Raw genomic sequence first — 24,195 nt, 5'->3', positions numbered from 1 at the left:
TAGATACGTGCAATGCCACATCATTCTTTATCCTTGGTCACCAGGACATCGCTTTCAGTTCTTGATACATTTTGGTACTCCCTGGGTGTATTGAAAACCCACTCTTATGAGCTTCCTTCAAGATACTCTGTCGTAGGTCTCCAACATCTAGCACAACAATCCAGTTCTTGAACCTCCACAAGTCATCCTGTCCTTTTGACACCCTCGACTGTTTTCCCTGTTCAATTGCTGGTAATACCTTTCGTAACGCTTCACTATCTTGATGAGCTTTCAGAAGTTCTGATTTAAAATCACTTGAAATCTGCAACTGACTCAAACACAAAATTCCATATTCTTCTCTAATTCCCAAATTCAAACCTTGAAATGCCCTTAGTAATTCTTCTTCCCATAGCATTATCCAAGCTGCATATAAAGATTTCCGACTCAAGGCGTCCGCCACAACGTTCGCTTTTCCTGGATGATAATTCAATTCAAAATCATAATCTTTCAGAAACTCCATCCATCTCCTCTGATGCATATTCAATTCTTTTTGCTCAAAGAGATACTTCAAACTCTTATGGCCTGAGAAGACATGAAACTTAATGACATAGAGATAATGTCTCTAGATTTTCAGAGCAAACACAATAGCAGCAAGTTCTAAGTAGTGAGTCGGATAGTTCATCTCATGCAGCCTTAATTGCCATGAGGCGTATGCTACAACATTCCGGTGCTGCATTAGAACGCACCCCAAACCCTTCAGCGATGCATCACAGTACACTCCAAACGGCTCACTTGGTTCAAGCAATACCAATACGGGTGCAGTAATCAACCTTTGCTTCAATGCTTGGAAACTCTCTTCACACTCCGGAGTCCAAACAAAAGGCGTATCCTTCCTAGTCAATTTAGTTAAAGGTAAGGCGAGCTGTGAAAATCCTTTAATGAATCTGTGATAATACCCCACCCAACCTAGGAAACTCCTGATCTCTGTCACTGAAGTTGGTCGCTCCCAATTCATTACTGCTTCCACCTTAGCAAGATCCATAGCTATTCTCTGCTTACTGAAAAGTAGCCGAGAAACTTTACTTCACTCTTCCAAAACTCACATTTAGATAACTTAGCATATAACTTTCTGTCTCTTAGAATTTGCAGCACAGCTCGCAAGTGATCAGCATGTTCCTCTTCAGATTTAGAATAAACAAGAATATCATCAATGAAGACAATAACAAACTTGTCCAGATATGGTCGGAAAATCCTGTTCATATAATCCAAAAATACTGCCGGGGCATTAGTTAACCCGAAAGACATCACTGTATACTCATAATGACCATAACGTGTCCTAAAAGCAATTTTCAGAATATCCTCATCTCTAAACCTTATCTGATGATACCCGGATCGCAGATCAATCTTAGAAAACACACCTGCACCTTGTAATTGATCCAATAGGTCTTCGATTCTAGGTAACAGATATTTGTTCTTTATAGTAATCTTATTCAACTGCCGATAGTTGACACACAACCGCATACTACTATCCTTCTTCTTTACTAGTAACACTGGCGCTCCCCACGGAAAAACACTTGGTCGGATAAAATGCTTACCCAATAGATCTTTCAGCTGAACCTTCAGTTCAGCCATTTCTAAAGGTGACATCCTGTAAAGAATAATCGAAATCGAACCGGCTCCAGGCACCAACTCAATTGCAAATTCAACCTCCCGGTTAGGTGAAACTTCACATACAACCAGAATCTGCTCTAAACTCTGATCATCAACTGATATTCCCGCAATTAGTAACATAATACCCTGATATTCAATTCCAAAACAATTTACTATCATAGAGTTCAAATAGTAACGGTTCACTACAACCGGTACTCCTGGCCCTTCTAGCATAAACTGTACTGGCTTCTCAGAGCAATCAGACAAAATATGATTCTTAGATAACCAACCTCCCGGTTATCCCAGCATCATCTGGCTGTAGGATACGTCGTATTCCCTACCACCAATGCTGAGCCTCGTCATGCAGATGATAAGGTCCAAACTCAACCAATTGCTCCTCAGGAACCTGCTGAGCCTGCAACGCCCTTTCCATAACCTGAATCCAATTATCTGCATCAGTGGGATTTGAGGTTCCCCTAAAAGTCGGAAGGCAAACTTTCAGAAATGTAGCAAGTGTCATAGGGCCGTCTTCCTCATTATTGTTCTCGTCATTACCCTGATTTATTTGATTATCCAGTGCCTCGGCTGTTGCCTGCATAGCTGCAGTCATATTTCCCAAGGCAACCATAAAGTCTACTGGATCAGTCCCTGCCGGGCCAGGAGTAACGGTGCCTATCCTATCTCTACCTCACCCAAGACCGCGTCCGCGAGTCGACATATGGTCCTTATACACACTAAACAAGTGATAATAAGTTGATCAGTCTTAATATCACAGGTCTAATGCTTTAAGTTCCAAATGCATGCTCACAAACGTTTATGCTATATATATCATTCAGATATCCTAATAGCACATAAACACATATACAGAGAATGCACAGAAGCACAATCAGTCCGTCTTTCAGGCTCTATAGGAACGAACTGCTCTGATACCATAATGTAACACCTACCACACAGAGCTTTACGCTTAAGTCGTAAAACAGAGGTGGTGTGGTATTACAACCTCTAAAATAAAATGTATATATATAATAGCAGAAGAATTATAATATGCTAGGAGCCTTGAAGAATAGAGGAAATAAAAATCGCGAAATAAAAGCGCAACGCTCGAGAAATGAGTTAACTTGCGTTCTAAGAAAGCTACAACTGTCAAGTGTAAAGTTACCTAAAACAGGAACAGAGAGTCAATGATACAAAATAACGAGCTCCTGACTCAGCCTGCGAAGTCAAGACTGGCCGGAGAATATACACACATATATACATACATACATACATATATATATATATATATATATATATATATCCGAAACCCAAAAGTACATATACACAATCCTGCCTCTCCATAAACCTCTAGGAGGATCAAAAGAACAAGTTATGTGGAAAGAAAACCAAGTACATATATATACATCATAACATAACAAAATAACCCTGTAACCACTTCGCTTCAAGAGCCCAGACGCCTAACGAGATGCCTCTCGATCTACATCTGAAAAACAACAACATAGTATGGAATGAGAACCGGAGGTTCTTAGTATGGTAAAGGTGCCACACACATAATATATAAGGTCCTGGGAATGCCAGAGGCAATCCTAGAATGCCGACACTCAGATTATAGAGCTTAAAGTATTAAACAGAAGCCATAAAAGGTGGTTTTCTAAGGATATTTAAACCTAACTTAACTTAACCTTAAATCTAAATCCTATTCTGCCATTCCTCCATACCTCTAACTCCATCATGCATTTCACAGACAGATAAAAAGACAAAGGCAAGCACAAGAAGGTTACAAATACTGCAGGTAACAAATACACATTTAAAATGGCAAGTACATTTAGGCACACCCAATTAAAGCACAAGCAAGTAATTCAAGTAATATGCATATGATGCATGCCTGTCCTATGGCTGATGAGGCTCATCTGTCGGTTATCCAGCCAACCTGACAAGTCTGAATTGTCCTTAGACTGTCCCCCCGACGTGCATCCCCAAGATTCTATGCATAGCTTTTTCTCAAATAATCAATATTTCTCAATGGGGGTAACATTCCCGGAAATTTATATAGTGCCCGGTCACACTTACGTCGTAGGGTCAACAGAGTATCGAGTTTTCAACCTAGTACACGTGGTGGCAAGCGACGTCACTTTATCCAGGGAATCTCGTATCTTAGATCATTCAAATTCATAAGCCATATAAATAATTCAATTATAATTCATCAACATCCACATCATTCTCAATCGTATCTCATTCATCATCATACATCAATCATATTCAATTCTTATCCTTCATTATCACACCTCCTATTTCGTCCATCAATAGTTCCAATTCAAAACATAATTCATTCCTTTCTAAATAAATCAAACTTAAAACGTGCTCATTTTCTTAATAACTCAAAATCAAATCATATAACCTTTGAATCTAAATCTTTTCAAACAATCATCTAAACAAAATCTCTAATTTTTATAAAATTTCGGCAGCATCTCCTCTAAAACTCGGACTTTGCCACCCTTTTCGGGTCCAAACCTGCATTCTTTCCAATTTAACATACCCTTCCTCATCATCATAACAATCACCACAATAAATCTACCTCAGATCAACAATTATACTCATACAATATTCAAATCCAATAACCAAAATTCAACTAAAAATTATAGTTCACAAATCCTAGGCTTTTAACACAAAATACCTCATTTTTCGTTCAAAATTTCCATTCCAATTATTTTCAAACCTATTACCACCATTCCAAATTGCCAACAATAATCCTCAACAAGCTCCATATCTTTTCATCAATCATCATTCAACCAAACCAAAATATAGCCATATAATCAATAATTCAATCACATATCCTTTCAAAGATCCAACTAGCCACCAATATCATCTTACAAACAAATCACCAAACCAAACCAAGCATATTCATCAACCCATTACTAAACATTAAATATACACCTGCATTCCAACTTATCGTATGTTCATCTAGCCTAAGTTTTCACAGAACATTATATATTAAATGTAAGAAACCTAAACCATACCTTGGCCGATTCCCACCTAACGATCAAGGCACTTTAATTATAATAAACACAGACCTTCCAAAACAAACACAACCCTTCCAGAATTCAGTAAACACTAGGCTCAGCTTCCTCCAAGTTCCAATATCCACAATTCCAAGCTCCAATTATTTATTCACAACCTAATACACATTTATAACACACATATATCCAATTTAATACTCAAAGCTCAAATTTAATAAAATTAAAATAGAATCATCGTGTCCTCACCTTACCCAAGCTTCACATAAGCAAGAGTGAATGTTTTCCTCAAGCTAATTGGATCCTAAAATATCAGAAATCAAAGAAATTCAACTTCCTTTCTCAAATTTTGAAAATTGGGGGAAAAGAGTGGCTGAGAATATTTAAGTGTTTACCTATAAAATTGTTCCAGTAGAAATGTAAAGCTCGACGTGGTGGACGCGTGGCCACAAACGCTGCGGCGATTGGAGCTCGGACGGAGAAGTTACGGCATATAGAAGATTGCCGTAAGGGTTCGGTGAAGTTTCGTTCTTCCCTCCCCTTTGTGTGCTGCAACTTCGTTTTTGTTAAAATGAAGGGGAAGAAAGGCTTTGGGCTCACTTAAAAGGGCTGGTCCGGTTGGGCCCACGGCTTGGTTTGGACCCGGTTCAACCGGTTCGGCCCGTTTGGTCCAATTTTGAACCGTTTTCTTCGAAATTAGTGTCAAAATTCTCGTTTCGATGAGTTCTATCCTAATTTGATATAATATTCGCATTTTAATCTTCCTTATTAAAAATTAATTTATTGACTAATTATCTACTAATTTAATCGGGGTTTACAATTTACCTAGAAGCTAGAAAAAACCTTCAACAGAGCATGCAAGAGGGAGATAGAGACACCAAGTGACCAAGACAAGGAGCAGTGATAGAGTACCTTCGAACGGGCTTCGAACTGGGACACTGGTTACGGAGAACAGAGCTAGTGCCGGCAGTGGCGTGGCTGTGCGATGGAGGAAGGTTGCGATGGCTGCACAATGGAAGGGAAGGTTGATATTGATGGTTGCTGCGCAATGGCGGGAAGGTGAGCGTGCAGACGATGGCTGTTGGAAGGAATGACGGCGGCGGCACGAGGCAGTTGCTAGTCGGAGGTAAGGAACGGTCAGGAGCTAGGGCTTAGTGCAGAGGATGGAGATTGAGTGTGAGAGAGGCAGAGGCATTCTGGAGTGGAATCTGGATCTGGGTATCGAGGATGGAGTTAGGGCTAAGTGCAGCAGCTGAAACGGCGACATTTCATTCCCCATTCAAAAAACCAACCGGATCACGGTTCGGTTCAACCGACCGATTTCCGGCCGGTTCACCGGTTCGATTTTTATTTTTAGAATCTAAGATTTTTGCATTTGACTGAGTCGTTTTTCTCTGCGGTTCACGGTTCTACCGGTTTGACCGGTCGGTCCAAACCGCTTTTCAGAACCTTGGTTCAAATCCCACTTCTAACATTTAGAAAAATAACTTTTTATAAAATTATTTGTTTTGATTTCAATCATAAACAAATATTATTTTTAAGAGTTTGTTTGTTTCAAGTTAAAATCACTTCTAAAATAAAAAGGTATATATAATTCAAGATATTCATTATTCTATCTCATATGTATTTTTTCAAACTATAAGAAGTAAATCTCACTTATACAAGAGATTGTTTGTTATCAAAGTTAACTAAATTTTCCAAAATATAACATATTGTCAGGATGGCCAAGTGGTCTAAGGTGCCAAACTCAAGTTCTGGTCTTCGTCAGAGGGCGTGGGTTCAAATCCCACTTCTGACATATGGAAAAATAATTTTTTGTAAAATTATTTATTTTGATTTCAATCTTAAACCGGTATTATTTTTAAGAATTTATTTGTTTCAAGTTAAAATCACTTCTAAAATAAAAAGACATATATAATTTAAGATATTCATTATTCTATCTTATGTACATTTTCCAAACTATAAGAAGTAAATCTCACCTATACAAGAGATTGCTTATTATCAAATTTAACTAACTTTTGCAAATTATAATATATTGTCAGGATGGCCGAGTGGTCTAAGGCGCCAGACTCAAGTTCTGGTCTTCGTGAGAGGGCGTGGGTTCAAATCCCACTTTTGACATTTGAAAAATTAATATTTCGTAAAATTATTTGTTTTGATTTTAAGTTAAAATCACTTCTAAAATAAAAAGACATACATAATTCAAGATATTCATTATTCTATCTCATATACATTTTTCAAGCTATAAGAAGTAAATCTCACCTATACAAGAGATTGCTTATTATCAAATTTAGCTAACTTTTGCAAACTATAATATATTGTCAGGATAGTCGAGTGGTCTAAGGCATTTATTTGTTTTGATTTCAATGTTAAACAAGTATTATTTTCAAGAATTTGTTTAAGTTAAAATCACTTCTAGAATAAAAAGACATATATAATTTAAGATATTTATTATTCTATCTCATATACATTTTTCAAGCTATAAGAAGTAAATCTTACTTATACAAGAGATTGCTTATTATCAAATTTAACTAACTTTTCCAAACTATAATATATTATTAGGATGGCCAAGTGGTCTAAGGTGCCAAAGGGTGTGGGTTCAAATCCCACTTCTCACATTTGGAAACATAAATTTTCGTAAAATTATTTGTTTTGATTTCAATCTTAAACAAGTATTATTTTTAAGAGTTTGTTTGTTTGAAGTTAAAATCACTTCTAAAATAAAAAGGCATATATAATTCAAGATATTCATTATTGTATCTCATGCATTTTTTTAAGTAAGCAGACATGTTCGTTTTAATAAAGACGTTGGAGAGACTATTCTGATTTATTCTCTCTCTTGCTTCTCACTTCCGGACACACTTACTAGAGAAATTCATAGTTTCTCTCTTAATTTTGGTGGAAACAAAAAAGTTTAGAGAGAAAAATGCCTTGGATAAGTTGGGATACTATGACTCGACCGAAATTAAAAGGGGGTTAGGTTTCAAATATGAGTCCTGCTAGGGAGCCAATGGCTTATTTGTACAATGTGTACAATGGGCTATATGAATTACAAAATGAACATCACCCATAATATTCAGAATAACCATCCACCTTTCAAATCTAGAGCTCTAATACCATGTCATGATACCACTCATACCAAAAGCTTACGCTGATGGAAAAAGGTAACACTAATGATTATATCTCTAATACTCCCTAAACCTCCATTGTACGCATTGTACAAATATTTCATTGGCTCCCCATACTTTTCCTTCAAATATTTGGGTGCTTAGAACCTAGCTCTTCTAGCCAAACAGTGCTAAAAAATTGCTACTCAGCCACCATTCCTACTATCTGGAGTTCTAAAAGGTAAATATTTTTGCTGTGGCGGTATGATGAATGCTGAAATAGGAACTGTACCTTCTTGGGACTGATGAAGTATTTTGGAGGGTCGCAAGGTTATTGAGAATGGGATGGTGTGGCGAGTTGGTGACGGAGGTTGCAATAAAATCATCGGTGACCCTTGGCTCGCAACCCTATATACCCGTATTCCATCCCTCTATCGGTAAGCATTGGATACCAAATTGCATATAGCTTCTCTCACCCACTGCTGGAATTTTGCACATAGATTATGAGGAACTGAGCATTGTGGAAAGGATTTCATGAAAGACTCCCAACGATGCTGACCTTAAACCATCGTATCTCAACGGTCTCTTCAATATGTAAGAGATGTAGAAATAATCAACCACTGTGTTTTCTTGTGCGAGAATTCAAAAGAGGTATGGGAATATGGGATAAATGTGACTTATCTTTAACAACTGGAGAAGACAACAACAACTCCTTCTTATGCTACTGGAATGCGAGGAAGGGATTGCTCCTAGGACAGAAGAACTATACTCGAGTGCTATACAATTAATTGGCACATCTAGAAGAGGAGAAATAGACTGCTCTTTGAGGGAGAATCATTCTTGGTGGATATTGTAGCCTCCTTTCCACTAAAGCTATACACTCAAGGCCAACATCCGCACAATTCCTAGATTCTGAAATGTTACTTCTTTTTCTTCTTTGAGTTTATTTACTTATGGTACTAATTTTTTTTAGTGTTGGGAGAACATCCACTTTCTTTCTTTGTCTGTGAACACTTGTAACTTTCTTTTAATTGATGAATAAAGTTATCTATCTTAGAAAAAAAAAGAAGTAACTCTCACTTACACCAGAGATTGCTTGTTATCAAAGTTAACTAATTTTTTGAAATTATAATATATTGTCAAGATGGTCAAGTAGTCTAAGACAAAATTATTTATTTTGATTTTAGTTTAAACCAGTATTATTTTCAAGGATTTACTTATTTTAAGTTAAAATCACTTATAAAATAAAAAAAGAGATACACAATTCAAAATATTCATTATTTTGTCTCATACATTTTTTCTAGCTTTAGAAGTAACTCTCACTTATACAAGAGATTGTTTGTTATTCAAGTTAATTAATGTTTTCAAATTATTAGAGCTCTAACTAACTATTATTGTCAACTTATGTAACTAATCATAACTGACATAAATATGCTGATAAATACAGTTAGTATTAGTATCCTTTGAGATCCGGGTGAAGTATTCCTTCCCTATTTTCGAAAGTGCAATGGGAATGCTCTAAGGCTAGTATGCCTATGATTGAGGCCTTGTAAACCCCGATTAATTAGTAGATAATTAGTCAGTAAATTATTTTTTTAATAAGGAAGATTAGAAATGCGAATATTACATCAAATTAGGATAGAGCTCACCGAAACGAGAATTTTAACACTAATTTCGAAGAAAACGGTAATTTTTCCGTCCGAGCTCCGATGGTTGCACCGTAACTTTTCCGTCCGAGCTCCAATCGCTACACCGTTTACGGCCACGCGTCCACTGCGTCGAGCTCTACGTTTCTACTGGAACAATTTCATAGGTAACTTGTTCTTTTATTCTCAGCCTCTTCTTTCCTAATTTTTGGGAAATTAAGTGGAGGTATTAAATTTCTTTGTTCTTTGATGTTTTAGGATCCAATTAGCTTGAGAAAAATGTTCACTCTTGCTTATGTGAAGCTTGGGTAAGGTGAGGATACGATAACTCTATTTTAATTTCATTGGATTTGAGCTTTGAGTATTAAATTGGATATATATGTGTTATAAATGTGTATTAGGTTGTGAATAAATAATTGGAGCTCGAAATTGTGAATACTGAAACTTGGAGGAAGCGGATTAGTTGAGGTTTTGAGGGCTGTGTTCTTTTAGAAAAATTGTCTTGGAATAATACTTGAGAATCGGCTAAGGTATGGTTTAAGTTTCTTGCATTTAATATATAATGTTCTGTGAAAACTTAGGCTAGATGACCATAGGATAAGTTGGAATGCAGGTGTATATTTAATATTTAGTAATGGGTTGATGAATATGCTTGGTTTGGTTTGGTGATTTGTTTGTAAGATGATATTGGTTGCTAGTTGGATCTTTGAAAGGATATGTGATTGAATTGTTGATTATATGGCTATATTTTGGTTTGGTTGAATGATGATTGATGAAAAGATATGGAGCTTATTGAGGATTATTGTTGGCAATTTGGACTGGTGGTAATAGGTTTAAAAATAATTGGAATGGAAATTTCAAATGAAAAATGAGGTATTTTATGTTAAAAGCCTAGGATTTGTGAACTATGATTCTTAGTTGAATTTTGGTTGTTGGATTTGAATATTGTATGAGTATAATTGTTGATCTGAGGTAGATTTATTGTGGTAATTTTTATGATGATGAGGAAGGGTATATTGAATTGAAAAGAATGTAGGTTTGGACCTAAAAAGGGTGGCAAAGTCTGAGTTTTAGAGGAGATACTGCCAAAATTTTATAAAAATTAGAGATGTTGTTTATATGATTATTTAAAAAGATTTAGATTCAAAGGTTATATAGTTTGATTTTGAGTTATTAAGAAAATGAGCATGTTTTAAGTTTGATTCATTTAGAAAAGAATGAATTTTGTTTTGAATTGGAACTATTGATGGACGGAATGGGAGGTGTGATAATGAAGGATAAGAATTGAATATGATTGATGTATAATGATGAATGAGATGCGATTGAGAATGATGTGGATGCTGATTAATTATAATTGTATTATTTATATGGGTTATGAATTTGAATTATCTGAGATACGAGATTCCCTGGATTAAGTGCTGTGGCTTGCCACCACGTGTACTAGGTTGAAAACTCGATACTCTGTTGACCCTACGACGTAAGTGTGACCGGGAACTATATAAATTCCCGGGAATGTTACCCCCATTGAGAAATATTGACTATTTGAGAAAAAGCTATGCATAGACTCTTGGGGATGCACGTCGGGGAACAATCTAAGGACAATTCAGACTTGTCGGGTTGGCTGGATAACCGACAGATGAGCCTCATCAGCTATAGGGCAGGCATGCATCATATGCTTATTACTTGAACTACTTGCTTATGCTTTAATTGGGTGTGCCTAAATGTACTTGCCATGTTAAATGTGTACTTGTTACCTGCAGTATTTGTAACCTTCTTGTGCTTGCCTTTATCTGTTTAAATGTCTGTGAAAATGCGTGATGGAGTTGGAGGTATGAAGGAATGGCAGTATATGACTTAGATTTAAGGTTAAGTTAAGTTAGGTTTAAATATTCTTAGAAAACACACCTGCACCTTGTAATTGATCCAATAGGTCTTCGATTCTAGGTAACAGATATTTGTTCTTTATAGTAATCTTATTCAACTGCCGATAGTTGACACACAACCGCATACTCCTATCCTTCTTCTTTACTAGTAACACTGGCGCTCCCCACGGAAAAACACTTGGTCGGATAAAATGCTTACCCAACAGATCTTCCAGCTGAGCCTTCAGTTCAGCCATTTCTAAAGGTGACATCCTGTAAAGAATAATCGAAATCGAACCGGCTCCAGGCACCAACTCAATTGCAAATTCAACCTCCCGGTTAGGTGAAACTTCACATACAACCAGAATCTACTCTAAACTCTGATCATCAACTGATATTCCCGCAATTAGTAACATAATACCCTGATATTCAATTCCAAAACAATTTACTATCATAGAGTTCAAATAGTAACGGTTCACTACAACCGGTACTCCTGGCCCTTCTAGCATAAACTGTACTGGCTTCTCAGAGCAATCAGACAAAACATGATTCTTAGATAACCAATCTCCCGGTTATCCCAGCATCATCTGGCTGTAGGATACGTCGTATTCCCTACCACCAATGCTGAGCCTCGTCTTGCAGATGATAAGGTCCAAACTCAACCAATTGCTCCTCAGGAACCTGCTAAGATTGCAACGCCCTTTCCATAACCTGAATCCAATTATCTGCATCAGTGGGATTTGAGGTTCCCCTAAAAGTCGGAAGGCAAACTTTCAGAAATGTAGCAAGTGTCATAGGGCCGTCTTCCTCATTATTGTTCTCGTCATTACCCTGATTTATTTGATTATCCAGTGCCTCGGCTGTTGCCTGCATAGCTGCAGTCATATTTCCCAAGGCAGCCATAAAGTCTACTGGATCAGTCCCTGCCGGGCCAGGAGTAACGGTGCCTATCCTATCTCTACCTCGCCCAAGACCGCGTCCGCGAGTCGACATATGGTCCTTATACACACTAAACAAGTGATATTAAGTTGATCAGTCTTAATATCACAGGTCTAATGCTTTAAGTTCCAAATGCATGCTCACAAACGTTTATGCTATATATATCATTCAGATATCCTAATAGCACATAAACACATATACAGAGAATGCACAGAAGCACAATCAGTCCGTCTTTCAGGCTCTATAGGAACGAACTGCTCTGATACCATAATGTAACACCCTACCACACAGAACTTTACGCTTAAGTCATAAAACAGAGGTGGTGTGGTATTACAACCTCTAAAATAAAATATATATATATATATAATAGCAGAAGAATTATAATATGCTAGGAGCCTTGAAGAATAGAGGAAATAAAAATCGCGAAATAAAAGCGCAACGCTCGAGAAATGAGTTAACTTGCGTTCTAAGAAAGCTACAGTTGTCAAGTGTAAAGTAACCCAAAACAGGAACAGAGAGTCAATGATACAAAATAACGAGCTCCTGACTCAGCCTGCGAAGTCAAGACTGGCCGGAGAATATACACACACACACACACACACACACACACACACACACACACACACACACACACACACATATATATATATATATATATATATATATACATATCCGAAATCCAAAAGTACATATACACAATCCTGTCTCTCCATAAACCTCTAGGAAGATCAAAAGAACAAGCTATGCGGAGAGAAAACCAAGTACATATATATACATCATAACGTAACAAAATAACCCTGTAACCACTTCGCTTCAAGAGCCCAGACGCCTAACGAGATGCCTATTGATCTGCATATGAAAAACAACAACATAGTATGGAATGAGAACCGGAGGTTCTCAGTATGGTAAAGGTGCCACACACATAATATATAAGGTCCTGGGAATGCCAGAGGCAATCCTAGAACGCCGACACTCAGATTATAGAGCTTAAAGTATTAAACAGAAGCCATAAAAGGTGGTTTTCTAAGGATATTTAAACCTAACTTAACTTAACCTTAAATCTAAATCCTATTCTGCCATTCCTCCATACCTCTAACTCCATCATGCATTTCACAGACAGATAAATAGATAAAGGCAAGCACAAGAAGGTTACAAATACTGCAGGTAACAAATACACATTTAACATGGCAAGTACATTTAGGCACACCCAATTAAAGTACAAGCAAGTAATTCAAGTAATATGCATATGATGCATGCCTGTCCTATGGCTGATGAGGCTTATCTGTCAGTTATCCAGCCAACCCGACAAGTCTGAATTGTCCTTAGACTGTCCCCCGACGTGCATCCCCAAGATTCTATGCATAGCTTTTTCTCAAATAATCAATATTGCTCAATGGGGGTAACATTCCCGGAAATTTATATAGTGCCCGGTCACACTTACGTCGTAGGGTCAACAGAGTATCGAGTTTTCAACCTGGTACACGTGGTGGCAAGCGACGTCACTTTATCCAGGGAATCTCGTATCTCAGATCATTCAAATTCATAAGCCATATAAATAATTCAATTATAATTCATCAACATCCACATCATTCTTAATCATATCTCATTCATCATCATACATCAATCATATTCAATTCTTATCCTTCATTATCACACCTCCTATTTCGTCCATCAATAGTTCCAATTCAAAACATAATTCATTCCTTTCTAAATAAATCAAACTTAAAACGTGCTCATTTTCTTAATAACTCAAAATCAAATCATATAACCTTTGAATCTAAATCTTTTCAAACAATCATCTAAACAAAATCTCTAATTTTTATAAAATTTCGGCAGCATCTCCTCTAAAACTCGGACTTTGCCACCCTTTTCGGGTCCAAACCTGCATTCTTTCCAATTCAACATACCCTTCCTCATCATCATAACAATCATCACAATAAATCTACCTCAGATCAACAATTATACTCATACAATATTCAAATCCAACAACCAAAATTCAACTAAAAATTATAGTTCACAAATCCTAGGCTTTTAACAGAAAATACCTCATTTTTCATTCAAAATTTCCATTCCAATTATTTTCAAACCTATTACCACCAATCCAAATTGCCAACAATAATCCTCAACAAGCTCCATATCTTTTCATCAATCATCATTCAACCAAACCAAAATATAGCCATATAATCAATAATTCAATCACATATCCTTTCAAAGATCCAACTAGCCACCAATATCATCTTACAAACAAATCACCAAACCAAACCAAGCATATTCATCATTCCATTACTAAACATTAAATATATACCTGCATTCCAACTTATCCTATGGTCATCTAGCCTATGTTTTCACAGAACATTATATATTAAATGTAAGAAACCTAAATCATACCTTGGCCGATTCCCACCTAACGATCAAGGCACTTTAATTATAATAAACACAGCCCTTCCAAAACAAACACAGCCCTTCCAGAATTCAATAAACACTAGGCTCAGCTTCCTCCAAGTTCCAATATCCACAATTCCAAGCTCCAATTATTTATTCACAACCTAATACACATTTATAACACACATATATCCAATTTAATACTTAAAGCTCAAATTTAATAAAATTAAAATAGAATCATCGTGTCCTCACCTTACCCAAGCTTCACATAAGCAAGAGTGAACGTTTTTCTCAAGATAATTGGATCCTAAAACATCAGAAATCAAAGAAATTCAACTTCCCTTCTCAAATTTTGAAAATTGGGGGAAAAGAGTGGCTGAGAATATTTAAGGGTTTACCTATGAAATTGTTCTGGTAGAAATGTAGAGCTCGACGCGGTGGACGCGTGGCCACAAACGGTGCGGCGATCGAAGCTCGGACGGAGAAGTTACGGCGTATAGAAGATTGCCGTAAGGGTTCGGTGAAGTTTTGTTCTTCCCTCCCCTTTGTGTGCTGCAACTTCGTTTCTGTTAAAATGAAGGGGAAGAAAGGCTTTGGGCTCACTTAAAAGGGCTGGTCCGGTTGGGCCCACGGCCTGGTTTGGGCCCTGTTCAACCGGTTCGGCCCGTTTGGTCCAATTTTAGACCGTTTTTTTCGAAATTAGTGTCAAAATTCTCGTTTCGATGAGTTCTATCCTAATTTGATATAATATTCGCATTTCTAATCTTCCTTATTAAAAACTAATTTATTGACTAATTATCTACTAATTTAACCGGGGTTTACAATTTGTCCAGTCTAATTTTAATAAAAATAATACAGTTTAATTAATTATATGTGTTAAATTTTAATTTTTAAAAAATATCTTTAAAAAAAGATGTTTTTGACATCTTTATTTAAGTGACTCCCTATGAAATATATCCGGCTAAATTAGCATCCAGACACACGCGAATCTCCCGTAATAATACATCATTCTGATCTTGAAAGCACACAAGTTCGGGCTCAACATGATGAGTCTTAGTCTTTTTTATTGCATTGATAATGTCAATGCGACTATAAATTTTAGTTTTATGAGAGATTATTCCAACATTCTTGAATACACCTTAAATGTTTAAAATATCTGTAGTAGTTAAAATCTATCTAAAATATTCAGATTGATTAAATCTTTTAAAATTATGCGTTCCAATATTTTTTCCATTCGTCTATCTATAAGTTCGTATTCGTTTTTTCTCGTTTTAGACTTGGCCACTAATGATTTAATCCATCTTTCACTTTTTCAAGTTAAAATCACTTTTAAAATAAAAAAATATACACCATTAAAAATATTTATTAATCTCTTTCATATATACTTTTTTAAGCTATAAAAAGTAAATGTCAGTTATATATAAGAGATGGCTTGTTATATTATCCGAGCAAGCTAACTTTTCCAAACTATAAAAACTCTAACGGCTAACTATTTTGAGCTCATCTAATTAATTATAAGTCACAAAAAAAAATCTAATTAATTATAACTAAATAAATATGCAGGATTATTTAGCATAATTAACTATGTTAAATAGTTTAGACATGTTAAACCAAGTATATCTGGTGTAATAAAATAAAAAAATAAAAAATAAAAAATTAATAAGATAATCTTTTAAAAGATTTATTTCATATATTTTTAGGGTCTACTTGTAAGTAGAACGATTTGCTTAAATTTAATTTCTCTTATATAATTGTACGTGTTTAATGTCATATAATTAAGTGAATACTTTGGTCTGAATATAATTTGTCACATAAAACATTTATATAACATAATATGAATTAAAAAAAGTCACAAATATTGAAAGATATTTATAGTAACTTAGTTACTTGCCGTTAACAAGTAGGCACGTAACAACGACGGCCTTGATAGTTGATATTTCATATTTCTATGGATCACATTTCTCGACCTCTGCAGGATTATTTGAATTGCGCGTTTTGGAATCAGCAACGGTAGCATAAATAATTGCTCCAATCATCAATACTATTAGTCATTTTTAAGGGTGTATTTATTTTGAGTCCTAAAGATATATCTTAAGATTATAAATTAATTTTTTTTATTAAAAATACAAAAAATTAAATGTTTTAATATATTTATTTTAGATCTATTAAATATTTTTTTAATTTTTTATTAATAATAAATTTATTATATGTCATTAAAACGTTAGCTAATTTTTTTTTTTAAATTTGGTTTATTTTTCACTTTTTAGAATTGCATTTAGGTTAGACCAGGCCAGATTTTAATTGAGATATTTGAATTTCGTGTCTCTTCTTTAATTTTTATTAAGAGTTGTAAATTATCAAAATAAAGAAAACAAAAATATTATTATTATAGCGCAAAGAGTTGTTTTGGAATATGATCAGGACCGTTATAAGATCGGCATTACAGATCATAACTCGGCAATTTACGTTATTAATCGTCGTTATAGTTACAAATCGGCAATCAATGTCATTTATTAAAAAATAACGTTACAAATCAGTTTAACGGATTGCTTCACAAAAGTGAAACATCCAACCTAACGTTCACTCTTATTATTGCTCTTTAATACAGGCAATAAAGTAGGAACATAACCGATTTATACATTATCACCTATAAAAAGGTATGATCTTCTATTCTAAAGGATACATTGAATTCTCAATACTAACTTAAGCTTCGGAGTGCCTTTGCAGGTACACTCTCCTCTGTTTCTTGCTCAAAACTCTACGCGATTGGACATCCTCTTGGAGTAAAGCTCGGATTATCACAAAGTTCAAAGGTCGACACCGAAGATAACAACTCGGCGTCGATTTTTAGAGACCAAGCTCTCCCTCCAGGTATCCATACAAAAACAGAATACTTTATATTTGATAAATTAAAGAATGATTGTCTCTTGACTATGATGAATTTGGAGTAGGAATGGTCATTAACTTCATATATATATATATATATTAATTTTGAGAACTTATACAACATATTCAGATATATTGCACATTAAACAATACTAAATATAAAATATTGGTTACTAATAACATGGTTGGTCTAATTTATGGTTTTTATTTGTGCAAAAAAAATTAGTTTTAATTAATTCTTGACAATTAGCTTACACACACCAAACTTTACACAATATTTAGTATTTCAAAATTATTTTTTAAAAAATAAATTATTAAAAATTCATTCATTTATATAAATAACATGAAAACCTAAAAAAAAAAAAAAACTGATTTTAATTAAGGATCATAACAATTGTATATAATTCAATTTTGATTGGGACGAGCCTTTAGAAAACACTTGGGGTAAATATTTCACTACATACACAACATTTTACTACATTCATTGCGTAGGTAGCTACTATTGTTTATAAAAAGTATGTTTATAGAATTGAAAGTTGAAACAGCATATGACATGAAAGCAAAAAGGAGGCTACTCAGATAAAGACGCCTAAAACATCTTTTTTAAAAGATATTTTCATGTTGTGTTTTAATTAGTTTCTGTATAATTTATTCGGTGTTCCTCATCACATATTATTAAATTCCTCAAAAGATTTTCTTTCTAAAAACAATAAAAAACATTTAATTTAGACTAAAACAAAAAAGGTAATAAATTAACTATTAGATTTTTTTTAAAAGATTATTTACATAAAAAAATATATCACATTCATCAAAAAAAAAAAAATATATATATATATATAACAAGCTCTTAAAATTTTTATAAATAAAAAAATAATTAATTTTTATTCATATAATATATAAAACAATTACTATATTATTATTATATTATAGATTAAAATTTACTAATTTAAATTTTGTTTTTATTTTTAATATAAGCATTAGAAATAAATAAATTTTTTATAACAAGATGTAATGTAACAAAATATATATAATATTAGTTAGTTTTTAGAAAATTCTGAAAAGATGATTTTTTTTAATAAAGTGTTATTAAAAAATTAACATTATAAAAACTAATTTCAACCAATATCATATAATAGGTTATTAAATATATTTAATACAAAACACATTGAATATAAATTTTTATTGAGTTTAAATTTTAAATAATTTTTAATTGAATTTCGAATATGATCCGGCCATTACAAATCTAACATCATAAATCGGCATTATCACTCATAACTCGGCATTATTCACATTATTATCCAGAAAGCTGGCGTTATAGTTCGGCACTACAGGCATTAAATCGGCAATTCAATCATTAAATCGGCCACTTACGTTACAACTCAGCTTAACGGACTGATTTATAAAAGTGAAACGTCTGACCTAATGTTTCACCTTATTTATTGCTCTTTAATACAGGTAATAAAGCAGAATCATAACAGACTGATACATTTTCACCTATAAAAAGGTATGACTCCTATCCTAAAGACACATTGAATTCTCAATACTGACTTAAGCTTCGGAGTGCCTTTGCAGGTACACTCCCCCCTGTTTCTTTCTCAAAGCTCTACGCGATTGGACATCCTCTTGGAGTAAAGCTCGGATTGTCACAAGGCTTAAAGGTCGGCACCGGAAATAATAACTCGGCGTCGACTCCCAGAGACTGAGCTCTCCCTCCAGGTATCCATACAAGAACAATTGGCGCCCACCATGGGGCCGAGAATATAATCCCTTCCATATATCATCGGCCTCGAAGTTCTCGCCTGAGTCATGGCTGAACAACTTCCACCCACACCATCCGAACTCCTTCAGATGGTGATCGAGGAGAACCAAAGAATGGCATAGCAAATTGCCAACTTGAATAACACCCGAATTGAAAACAACAATGATCGGCAAGAACGAACAGAAGATGCAGAGTAGCAGTCAGGGCCAACACACGTCTCAGACACTGCTCGGCAGGAGGAGGAGCAACCCGAGCATAATGAGGAAGCTCGGCAAGACAACGAGAATGACGATCAGGAAAGCTCCTCTGGACCATTCACGGCCGAAGTGATGAACTTCGTGCTACCCCGGAGGTTTACTCTGCCAACCACTCTAACTCCCTATGATGGGTTAGGTGATCCGAAGAAATACATCAAGAAGTTCACCTCTATAATGATAGTAAACGGTACATCTGATAAAGTTTTATGTCGTTGCTTTTCATCTTACTTAGACGGTCCTGCACTTGATTGGTTTTGTTCTTTGCCTGCAGGTTCTATTTCTCGATTTCGAGATATATCAAAGCCCTTTGAGGAGCACTTTGTTGGATCGGCCATCTACTTACATGACTCCGATTATCTGAACACAATCAAGCAAGGCCAGCACGAAAGCTTCAAGGACTACATGATGCGCTTCACAAAGATAGCCCTAAGTATACCCGACCTCCACCCTGAGGTGGAGCTACACGCCATAAAAAGCGGATTGCGACCAGGAAAGTTCCAGGAAACTATTGCTGTGGCCAAACCTAAGACTATGGCCGAGTTCCGCGAAAAGGCAAAAGGTCAGATCGACATCGAGGAACTCCAGCAAGCTCAGAAACTAGAAAAGCCTCATTACAGAGACGACGACAAAACTCGAGACAAAAAGAAGAACTTCAAACCGACTTCGCGATACGAGTCCTACACTCAATTCAACACTAAACGCGATGATATCATCAAGGAAATCTTGAATTCAAAATTAATCAAGCCACCAAGAAAAGCCGGCAGTTACCCATATTCAAAAGGCGCGGACCAATCAAAATACTGCTCTTTCCACCAGAAGCACGGACACACTACCGACGACTGTGTCATCGCCAAAGACCTACTGGAGCGACTAGCTCGGCAATGTCACCTGGACAAATACATCGGCGGCCGCATACAGCAGCGAGCACCCCCTCTGGAGACCAAAGCTCGGCCAGACAACATGGCTAAGATAAAGACCGACCGAACAACAACCACCCCGAACAACCAACACGTGTAATTAACTGTATTTCCGGAGGTTTTGCAGGAGGAGGAGCCACAAGCTCGGCAAGAAAGAGATCTTACCGAGCTATGCTTTCCATCAATGCCGATCAAATTCAACAGCAGACACTACCACACTCCCCACAGATAACATTTCAGGCAGCCGATCATAACAACAGTACAGCAAATCTCGATGACCCAGTCGTCATCTCCCTGTAACTCGGAGATCTCCTAGTAAAAAAGGTGTTGCTGGACCCTGGGAGCAGTGTCGATGTCCTATTTTACTCCACGTTCCAGAAGATGAAATTAAGCAGCAACATCCTCCAACCTTCGACTGGAGACCTGGTAGGTTTCTCAGGTGAGCGAGTCCCGGTCATGGGCTCTGTGTGGTTACAAACCACACTCGGTGAGTTTTCCTCGTCAAAAACTTTAGACATTCAATACTTAGTTGTTGATTGCTTCAGTCCTTACAATTTAATACTTGGCCAACCTTTCTTAAATAAGTTCGGCGCTATATTATCTACAATTCATCTTTGTGTTAAGTTCCCTTTGCAGGATAACACAATTGCAACCATTCACAGTGATGCCCGAGAAGCCAGGGAATGCTACAACAATAGTCTTAAAAGACCTAACCGAAACACAAAAGCCCATGTTCACAACATTGGCAACATGAACGACCAACAAATGCTGGCCGACCTTGATCCCATAGCAGGAACACTGGAATGGCCAACTCCAACAGAAGACCTGCATAAAATCTATTTCACAGAAAGCATGGACAAATTCACATACGTCGGCTTAACATTATCCCCAGAAGAAAAATCTTCATTCCGAGCATTCTTGCAGCAAAATGCCGACCTGTTTGCTTGGACCCCAGCTGATATGCCTGGCATCGATCCATCCATCATATCACACAAGTTGGCATTAGACCCATCTGTCCGACTTGTAGCACAGAAAAAGAGAAATCTTGGCCATGACCGAAAACAAGCTTCCCTAGAAGAAACCAAGAAGCTCATCAACGCGGGCTTCATCCGAGAAATCAGATTCACAACATGGCTGGCAAACGTCGTCATGGTTAAAAAACATAACGGTAAATGGCGCATGTGTGTTGATTTCACCGATCTCAACAAAGCATGCCCCAAAGATTCCTACCATTTGCCATCCATTGATTGCTTAGTTGATAATGCCTCTGGTTTTGAAAAACTTAGCTTTATGGATGCATATTTTGGTTATAACCAGATCCAAATGCATCCATCCGATCAAAATAAGACAGCCTTTATTACTGAATATGGAAACTATTGTTATAAAGTCATGCCATTTGGCCTTAAGAATGCAGGTGCGACGTATCAACGTCTAATGGACAAAGTCTTCGCCAAACAAATCGGCAGGAACATTGAGGTCTATGTCGATGATATGGTCGCCAAGACAAAGATCGGCAATAATCACCTTGATGACCTCACAGAAATCTTCGGACAGTTAAGAAAATACAACATCCGATTAAATCCCGAAAAGTGCGCATTTGGGGTTCAGAGCGGTAAATTCCTCGGCTTCATGCTCACTAGCCGAGGTATTGAGGGAAATCCAGAAAAATGCCGAGCTATTTTAGACATGACAAGTCCACACACCATCAAGGAAGTCCAGCGGTTAGCAGGGAGACTTACTGCACTTTCTAGATTCTTACATTGCCTAGCTTCTAAATCTTTATGTTTTTTCCAAACTTTAAAAAAGAAAAAGGCTTTCCAATGGACTGATGACTGTGAACAAGCATTCACAAGCATCAAAGAAACTCTTTCAAAACCACAAATTTTAAAAACCCCCTTACAAGGGGAGCCATTATTCTTATATTTATCAGTCACTAACTGGGCTATAAGCTCCGCTCTTGTTGCAGAAAGGGAAAAGAAACAGTTCCCGATCTATTTTACTAGCAAAACATTACAGAATGCCGAGCTTCGATATCTGAGCATTGAGAAACTTGCCCTAGCCCTTGTCTTCTCAGCCAGAAGACTCCGACCATATTTTCAGAGCCATGAAATCCATTTCCGGACAGATCATCCTTTGCGGCAAGTCCTTCAAAAACCTGAGCTGGCTGGCCGACTAGTCAAATGGTCGGTGGAGCTATCAGAATTTGATGTCAAGTACGAAGGCCGAGCATCCATCAAATCCCAGTTTTTAGCCGACTTTATCGCCGAATTCTCGGTACCATGTACAACTGAAGACTCCATCGAATGGTCTTTATACGTTGATGGGTCCTCGAACCCACAAGGGTGTGGAGCAGGTATCATTGTTAATGATAGCCACGGCAACGTCATCGAACATTCCCTCAATTTTTCCTTTAAAGCAAGCAACAATCAAAGTGAGTATGAAGCGCTAATTGCTGGCCTCAGACTCGCTGCCGACCTAAACATCACCGAACTTAAGGTATATTGTGACTCCTTACTCATCGTCCAGCAGGTAAACAACTTATACCAAGTAAAGGACCCTCTGCTTTCTAAATACCTAGATATCGTACAAAATTTACTTTCAAAGTTTTCTAAATATGAAATACAGCACATACCAAGGGAGAGTAATGGCCGAGCTGACATTCTGTCTAAGCTCGCCAGCACTCAACCTAATGGGTCATCACTTTATCAGTCAGCACTGCCCAAGCCAAGCATTGAACTAACACAAATCTTAAGTGTAACATAGGAAGTAGATTGGAGATATCCATACATACAGTATCTCCAGACAGGGATTTTTCCAGGCGACGTCGAAAATACTCGACACTTCTGCCGACAAGCCTCCTTTTTTACAATTTATAATAATTCCTTATATAGACGAGGATTCTCTCGTCCATTACTTAAATGTCTTTGCAGAACAGAAGCCGACCTCGCACTTGCTGAGGCACATAAAGGGATCTGTGGTACACACCTCGGAGCCCGAAGTCTGTCTTCAAAAATCCTCAAAGCTGGATTATATTGGCCGACAATACGACAGGATTGCCAAGCAAAGGTTAAAAGCTGTAACAACTGCCAGAAACACAGTCCGATCACACACCTCCCAGCCGAACTCCTACACTGCTCCGAGATAAGTTGGCCGTTCCACCAATGGGGCATAGATATACTGGGCCCTTTCCCCACAGCAGCAGGTCAGTTAAAATTTCTTGTCGTAGCAATTGATTATTTTTCCAAATGGATAGAGGCACAACCTCTAGCCAAGATTACATCACAACAAATGCTTTCCTTTGTTTGGAAATATATTATTTGTTGATTCGGCATTCCCCGGCACATTATCACAGATAATGGTCGCCAGTTTGCCGATCAAAAATTCACATCTTTCTTGCAGAACTTGAAAATCAAACAACACTTCTCATCAGTAGAGCACCCACAAACGAATGGGTTAGCTGAAGCCGCAAATAAAGTGATACTACATGCTCTAAGAAAGAAACTGGATGATGCAAAAGGCCTTTAGGCCGAGCTCATCCCAGAGATCATGTGGGGATACAACACAACAATTCACTCAACCACAAAAGAGACACCTTTCCGTTTAGTCTACGGTTCAAACGCAATGATTCCAGTGGAGATCTCCCAATCCTCACTACGAACTGCATTGGCTGACCAAACTACACAAGACATAGCTCGGCAATCCGAGCTTGACCTCATTGAAGAACTCAGATCATCCACAGCAGTCAAACATTTAGCCATCCAACAACACATTACCCGAAGATATAACCAAAGAACTCACCA

General features: G+C 36.7%; 2 protein-coding genes, 1 long non-coding RNA gene and 2 other non-coding genes across 5 annotated transcripts; 4 read left to right on the top strand and 1 right to left on the bottom strand.

Moving 5' to 3' along the window:
- The first annotated feature begins 6,354 nt into the window (after window positions 1-6,354).
- On the top strand, window positions 6,355-6,438 carry TRNAL-CAA (transfer RNA leucine (anticodon CAA)). Its single transcript has one exon. It is a non-coding gene; the product is annotated as a tRNA-Leu (tRNA).
- Window positions 6,439-6,677: 239 nt separating this feature from the next.
- On the top strand, window positions 6,678-6,761 carry TRNAL-CAA (transfer RNA leucine (anticodon CAA)). Its single transcript has one exon. It is a non-coding gene; the product is annotated as a tRNA-Leu (tRNA).
- Window positions 6,762-12,653: 5,892 nt separating this feature from the next.
- On the bottom strand, window positions 12,654-15,153 carry LOC114924713 (uncharacterized). The gene is made up of 4 exons (XR_003812119.2): window positions 14,975-15,153; window positions 14,829-14,883; window positions 14,583-14,740; window positions 12,654-13,043 (listed from the first exon to the last, which is right to left on the bottom strand). It is a non-coding gene; the product is annotated as an uncharacterized lncRNA (long non-coding RNA).
- A 4,397-nt stretch (window positions 15,154-19,550) lies between these two features.
- Window positions 19,551-20,495, top strand: LOC112720900 (uncharacterized). Its single transcript, XM_025771990.1, has 2 exons — window positions 19,551-19,665; window positions 19,750-20,495. The coding sequence occupies exons 1-2, from the start codon at window positions 19,551-19,553 to the stop codon at window positions 20,493-20,495; spliced, it is 861 nt and encodes a 286-aa protein (XP_025627775.1).
- Window positions 20,496-20,776: 281 nt separating this feature from the next.
- LOC140176003 (uncharacterized) lies at window positions 20,777-23,158 on the top strand. The gene is made up of 3 exons (XM_072205845.1): window positions 20,777-21,563; window positions 21,651-22,924; window positions 23,021-23,158. The coding sequence occupies exons 1-3, from the start codon at window positions 20,777-20,779 to the stop codon at window positions 23,156-23,158; spliced, it is 2,199 nt and encodes a 732-aa protein (XP_072061946.1).
- Window positions 23,159-24,195: the final 1,037 nt, after the last annotated feature.

This window comes from Arachis hypogaea, chromosome 11 (assembly GCF_003086295.3).
Source record: "Arachis hypogaea cultivar Tifrunner chromosome 11, arahy.Tifrunner.gnm2.J5K5, whole genome shotgun sequence".
Classification (NCBI taxonomy): Eukaryota; Viridiplantae; Streptophyta; class Magnoliopsida; order Fabales; family Fabaceae; genus Arachis; species Arachis hypogaea.
Note: the sequence above shows the minus strand (reverse complement) of the source record. Positions and strands in the feature narration are given on the sequence as shown.

What these genes read in the sequence shown, in the direction of transcription:
- LOC112720900 (XM_025771990.1), top strand. Translation starts at nt 19,551, where the DNA reads ATGAACTTCGTGCTACCCCGGAGGTTTACTCTGCCAACCACTCTAACT. An exon ending in CTCTATAATGATAGTAAACG is followed by an intron (nt 19,666 to 19,749) that starts GTACATCTGATA and finishes CTTTGCCTGCAG; the next exon opens with GTTCTATTTCTCGATTTCGA.
- LOC140176003 (XM_072205845.1), top strand. Translation starts at nt 20,777, where the DNA reads ATGAAATTAAGCAGCAACATCCTCCAACCTTCGACTGGAGACCTGGTA. An exon ending in CATGGTTAAAAAACATAACG is followed by an intron (nt 21,564 to 21,650) that starts GTAAATGGCGCA and finishes TTGATTGCTTAG; the next exon opens with TTGATAATGCCTCTGGTTTT. An exon ending in CCTTACTCATCGTCCAGCAG is followed by an intron (nt 22,925 to 23,020) that starts GTAAACAACTTA and finishes TATGAAATACAG; the next exon opens with CACATACCAAGGGAGAGTAA.